Source organism: Leptonychotes weddellii, chromosome 4, assembly GCF_054177405.1.
Source record: "Leptonychotes weddellii isolate Sample4059 chromosome 4, ASM5417740v2, whole genome shotgun sequence".
Taxonomy (NCBI): domain Eukaryota; kingdom Metazoa; phylum Chordata; class Mammalia; order Carnivora; family Phocidae; genus Leptonychotes; species Leptonychotes weddellii.
Window position 1 is genome coordinate 102,921,523 of NC_138372.1, and position 6,537 is coordinate 102,928,059.

Below are 6,537 nucleotides of genomic sequence, written 5' to 3' on the forward strand. Positions count from 1 at the left end.
ACAGCAAATAAAGCCTAAACCCAGCAGGAGAAGAGGAATAATAAAGATCAGAGCAGAAATCAATGAAATAGAAACCAAAAGAACAATAGAACAGATCAACGAAACTAGGAGCTCGTTCTTTGAAAGCATTAATAAGATTGATAAACCCCTGGCCAGACTTATCAAAAAGAAAAGAGAAATGACCCAAATCCACAAAATCATGAATGAAAGAGGAGAGATCACAACCAACACCAAAGAAATACAAACAATTATAAGGACATATTATGAGCAACTATATGCCAGCAAATTAGATAAGCTGGAAGAAATGGATGCATTCCTAGAGATGTATCAACTACCAAAACTGAACCAGGAAGAAATAGAAAACCTGAACGGACTGATAATCAGTAAGGAAATTGAAGCAGTAATCAACAATCTCCCAACAGACAAGAGCCCAGAGCCAGATGGCTTCCCAGGGGAATTCTACCAAACATTTCAAGAATTAATACTTATTCTTCTGAAACTGTTCCAAAAAACAGAAATGAAAAGAAATCTTCCAAACTCATTTTATGAGGCCAGGATTACCTTGATCCCAAAACCAGACAAAGACCCCATCAAAAAGGAGAACACAGACCAATATCCCTGATGAACATGGATGCAAAAATTCCCACCAAAATACTAGCCAATAGGATCCAACAGTACATTAAAAGGATTATTCACCATGACCAAGTGGGATTTATTCCTGGGCTGCAAGGTTAGTTCAACATCTGCAAATCAATCAATGTAATATAATACATTAATAAAAGAAAGAACAAGAACCATATGATCCTCTCAATAGATGCAGAAAAAGCATTTGACAAAGTACAGCATCCTTTCTTGATAAAACTCTTCACAGTGTAGGGATAGAGGGCATATACCTCAATATCAAAAAAGCCATCTATGAAAAACCCATAGCGAATATCATTCAAAATGGGGAAAAACTGAGAGCTTTCTCCCTAAGGTCAGGAACACGGCAGGGATGTCCATTATCACTGCTGCTATTCAATATAGTACTAGAAGTCCTAGCCACAGCAATCAGACAACAAAAAGAAACACAAGGCATCCAAATCGGCAAAGAAGTGAAACTCTCACTTTTTGCAGATATGATACTTTATATGGAAAATCCAAAAGACTCTATCCCAAAACTGTTAGAACTCATACAGGAATTCAGTAAAGTAGCAGGATATAAAATCAATGCACAGAAATCTGTGGCATTTCTATACACCAACAACAAGACAGAAGAAAGAGAAATTAAGGAGTTGATTCCATTTACATAAGTCGATCTCAAAACCATAAGATACCTAGGAATAAATCTAACCAAAGAGGCAAAGGATCTGTACTCAGAAAACTACAGAATATGCATGAAAGAAATTGAGGAAGACACAAAGAAATGGAAAACCATTCCATGCTCATAGATTGGAAGAACAAATATTGTGAAAATGTCTATGCTACCTAGAACAATCTACATATTTAATGCAATCCCTATCAAAATACCATCAACTATTTTTCAAAGAAATGGAACAAATAATCCTAAAATTTGTATGGAAACAGAAAAGACCTGGAATTGCCAGAGGAATGTTGAAAAAGAAAAGCAAAGCTGGTGGCATCCCAATTCCAGACTTCAAGCTCTATTACAAAGCTATGATCATCAAGACAGTATGGTACTGGCACAAAAACAGACACATAGATCAATGGAACAGAATAGAGAGCTCAGAAATGGACTCTCAACTCTATGGTTAATTAATCTTCGACAAAGCAGGAAAGAATATCCAATGGAAAAAAGACAGTCTCTTCAACCAATTGTGTTGGAAAAATTGGACAGCCACATGCAGAAGAATGAAATGACCATTTCCTTACACCACACACAAAAATAGACTCAAAATGGATAAAAGACCTAATTGTGAGATAGGAGTCCACCAAAATCCTTGAGGAGAACACAAGCAGCAACCTCTTCGAACTCAGCCGCAGGAACTTCTTTCTAGAAACATTGCCAAAGGCAAGGGAAGCAAGGGCAAAAATGAATTATTGGGACTTCATCAAGATAAAAAGCTTTTGCACAGCAAAGGAAACACTCAACAAAACCAAAAGACAACCGACAGAATGGGAGAAGATATTTGCAAATGACATATCAGATAAAGGGCTAGTATCCAAAATCTATAAAGAACTTATCAAACTCAACACCCAGAGAACAAATAATCCAATCAAGAAATGGGCAGAGGACACAAACAGACATTTTTCCAAAGAAGACCTCCAAATAGCCAACAGACACATGAAAAAGTGCTCAACATCACTCAGCATCAGGGAAATACAAATCAAAACTTCAATGAGATGCCACCTCACACCTGTCAGAATGGCTAAAATTAACAAGTCAGGAAATGACAGATGTTGGTGAGGATGTGGAGAAAGGGGAACCCTTCTACACTGTTGGTGGGAATGCAAACTGGTACAGCCACTCTGGAAAACAGTATGGAGGTTCCTCAAAAAGTTGAAAATAGAGCTACCCTATGACCCAGCAATTACACTACTGGGTATTTACCCCAAAGATACAAATGTAGTGATCTGAAGGGGCACCTGCACCCCAATGTTTATAACAGCAATGTCCACAATAGCCAACCTATGGAAAGAGCCAAGATGTCTATCAACAGATGAATGGATAAAGAAGATGTGGAATATATATATATATAGTTGAATATTATGCAGCCATCAATAAAATGAAATCCTGCCATTTGCAATGGCATGGATGGAACTAGAGGGTATTATGCTAAGCAAAATAAGTCAATCAGAGAAAGACAAATATCATATGATCACTGATATGAGGAAATTGAGAAACAAGACAGAGGATCATAGGGGAAGGGAGGGAAAAATGAAACAAGATGAAACCAGAGAGGGAGACAAACCATAAGAGACCCTTAATCTCATGAAACAAACTGAGGGTTGTTGGAGAGGAGTGGCGTGGGAAGGCTGGGGTGGCTTGGTGATGGACATTGGGGAGGGTATGTGCTATGGTGAGTGCTGTGAATTGTATAAGACTGATGAATCACAGACCTGTACCCCTGAAACAAATAATACATTATATGTTAATTTAGAAAAAGTTATAGGTGAGTTAGTTGCGTCTCTTGGTCTCTTTGACACTTTTTGGGGATTTTAATTTAGTGTCTATCACCAGGATTTTGTGTAGATTTTGTCCTTCTTCTAAGGAAGAAGTCCCTGTGCAAATTACTGAGTTTACTATAAAACTGATTTGTTGGAAATTCTACTGAGATTTGGAGTGTTTAGAAGACACAGGTTTTGCTAGTTTTCCCAGCATACCTTAGCCATTTAGACTCAAGTTCCCTTCTACTGATGAGAAAAGAAAAGGTCTCTGGAGAGGAAATTATTTAGGACTTTATTGTGGAATAAAAAAAGCAAACACGGGGGCATTTACTCTGTTGTGGGCTCTCTAAGGTTACACGTCGGTTTTCTGCTTGGCGGGGAGAAAATCAAGGAGTGCCAATCGCTAGCATGTGGTGCACTCCTATCACGGAATGGGCTCCACAATGGAGCCAGAGCTTCACACAGCAGCTCCGTGCTCCTCACAGCTGACTTCTAGGAGGCTCTGATACGTGTGGTTCACAGATGATGAAGCTGAGGGACAAAGAGATGAAACTTCTTACCCAACTGTGATTAGCAGAATCAGCATTCAGATGGAGGTGGATGTGTTTCTAGAACTGCACTGTCCGATATGGGGGCCACCAGCTATATGTCTACTGAACTCCTGAACTGCGCTTATTCTGACCTGAGTGGTGATGTAGGTATAAGGTACATGTCAGATATCAAAGATGTAGAATGAATAAAGAATGTAATTGTATTAGTCTGTTCGGGCTGCTATAACAAAATACCATAGACTGGGTGGCTTATAAACAACAGATTTATTTCTCACAGTTCTGGAGGCTGGAAGCCCAAGATCGGGGTGCCAGCAGGATTGGGTTCTGACAAAGGCCCTCTACAAGCTGCAAACTGCCTACTTGCTCTGTTCTCATGTGGTGGAGGAAGCAAGGGATCTCTCTGGAGCCTTGTCTATAAAAGCATTAATCTCATTCAGGAGGGACCTCATGACTTAAAGCACAGCCCAGAAAATTTCAACATATGAATTTGGGTAGGGGGTGGAGGGAACAAACATTCATATATTTTATATTTATTAAAATGAAAAATACTAAAAATAATTTCACCTTTTTAATTTTTACTGTTTTTATATACGTGGCTTGTGTTATATTTCTCTTGAAGAGTGCTGTTCTAGATTGAGCCACTGCATACACATACCAGTCACATGAAAGGAGAGACATAAAGGCTTCCACTAGGAAACCCCAAATGAGAAATTTTTACTGATTTTATATGAGAATATTTGTAATGTTACCATAGGAAGTTCCTAAAATCCAGCATTTTTGGATAAATCAATGTAACCTTGCAACTAAAGTATAGGGCAAAGATTTGCTGAAGTTACACTCCTAAAGATCATTTGGTGTAGCATGAAATCTTAAATGTTTTTAAAATTTCTGTGGTTCTCCCTGAAGGCCTCTTTAAATTCTTTCTGTATTTTATTTTCAATTCTAAGTAATGTGCCTTTAAATTCTCTCTCATATTAATTATCTTCCCTCTTCCCATGGCAGATGGCTAGATGAGTACCAAGATGATGGCAGGACTGAACGAGTATTGTTTGCAGAAAGTAGCTACCATGAAGGAGGAGACTGAGTTTGTGGCCTCCAGATGGGGCCAACATGTGTCTATCGTTCCATGGTGTCTTCAAAAGGCTATTGATCTGATGGTGATAGTGTGTTTGCTCTCCCCTCATACTCAAGCAAATACTTGGGAAGGGTCAGCTTTTACTGGGCCCATTCTTTGCTTTTGAGAACTTCAACTGTTGGGAGAAGAGTCAACCAACAACTGACCAAGATTAGTCTATGATAGCTGAGGTAGGGACACACATTGTTTCTTCTTATGGGTGAAATAGGTGAAGGGGATTAAGAGTACACTTATGATGAGCACTGAAGAATGTATAAAATTGTTGAATCACTATGTTGTACACCTGAAATTGATATAGCATTGTATGTTATCTACACTGGAATTAAATTTTTTAAAAAAATATTGTTAATCAGAGAAAGACAATTATCATGTGGTTTCACTCATATGTGGAATATAAGAAACAGCACAGAGGATCAGAGGGGAAGGGATGGAAAACTGAGTGGGAAGTCATCAGAGAGGGAAATAAACCATGAGAGACTCTTAACTATGGGAAACAAACTGAGGGTTGCTGGAGGGGAGGTGGGTAGAGGGATGAGGTAACCGGGTGATGAACATTGAGGAGGGCGCATGATGTGATGAGCACTGGCGGTTATACGCAACTGATGAATCATTGAACACCACATCTGAAACTAAGCATGTACTTTATGTTGGCTAATTGAATTTAAATTAGAAAAATAAAAATAAAAGTACACTGGTATGAGAAAAAAAATATTGTTTCTTCTCATTCCTTTTTCAGAAAATCTGACACCTGGTGTTTACTGAAATGTTTAGATGATTTTAGTAGAAGGTAACTGAAGAGGTACATAACATTTGATTACTGTAAAACACTTTTATACAACATGTTAGTTTTAAAGCAGAAGTCTTATTCTAGATAATGGCATGTCTCTCTTAGTATTGGTGGCAATATAAAGAAGAAACTGTAAAAAGAAAACGACTGGGTTAAATCACACTCTCACTGTACTTCATGCTGAATCTCATCGACTTGTTCTTTTGGGAACTTGTCACTGAGGCCATGGTGGACAGCCACCGCGTGCCATGGAGGGGACACATATGAAGGCAGACATCTTCTGTCCATTTGTTGCTTTCCTCAATTAGCCTCATATACTTGTCAACTCTGTGCCACTGACAGCTTCTTCTAACCCTTCAAATTGGCACATGAGATAAAACCCATCTGCTAGCCTAGGAGAGGCCATGGCCTGGCTTTGATATCAAAGAGACCTGTGTTTGAATCTCAGTTCTGCCACTGTGAGGTGGATAGTATCATCACATTTTGCAGATGAAGGAGCCAAAACTTGGAGACGTTTGCCTAAGCTCAAAGAATGAAATAAATAGGATAGCAGAATTTGAACCCAGTTATCTTGCTCCACAGCCCCTAGGCATACACACGGTGACCCTGTACCTACTGTCTTCCTCCACATGTTTTCAGGTATCTCGTGAGATCACACAGATGGTCCCAAGCAGTCAAATCTTGCGCACCACCTTCCTGTTCTCGTCATATGCAGGTCCCACCTATACCCTTATATACTTAACATTTTTTTTTCTTTAAATTCTCTTTAAATCAGGTCATTTTGGGCTGGAGGGAACGTAGCCTCATTCTAAACTATATTCATGATATCCATGAATCATTGATGTGGTTACATTTTTTTTCCCTAAAACACATTAAAATGAATTTATATGCAACAAAAATTTTAGGTTAGCCTATATGTTCCCTAAAATTATCTTATAAATGCCCAATTGTCCTGG

General features: G+C 38.7%; 1 protein-coding gene across 1 annotated transcript in view; it reads left to right on the plus strand.

Annotated features, from left to right (window-relative positions):
* The window catches only part of RP1 (RP1 axonemal microtubule associated), a 225,993-nt gene extending 220,426 nt beyond the window's left edge, over nucleotides 1-5,567 (plus strand). Inside the window, 1 exon segment of the mRNA XM_081817120.1 lies at nucleotides 4,662-5,567. Within this exon segment, the coding sequence (XP_081673246.1) occupies nucleotides 4,662-4,743 (82 nt within the window). The 3' untranslated portion in view covers nucleotides 4,744-5,567.
* The last annotated feature ends 970 nt before the right edge of the window (nucleotides 5,568-6,537 follow it).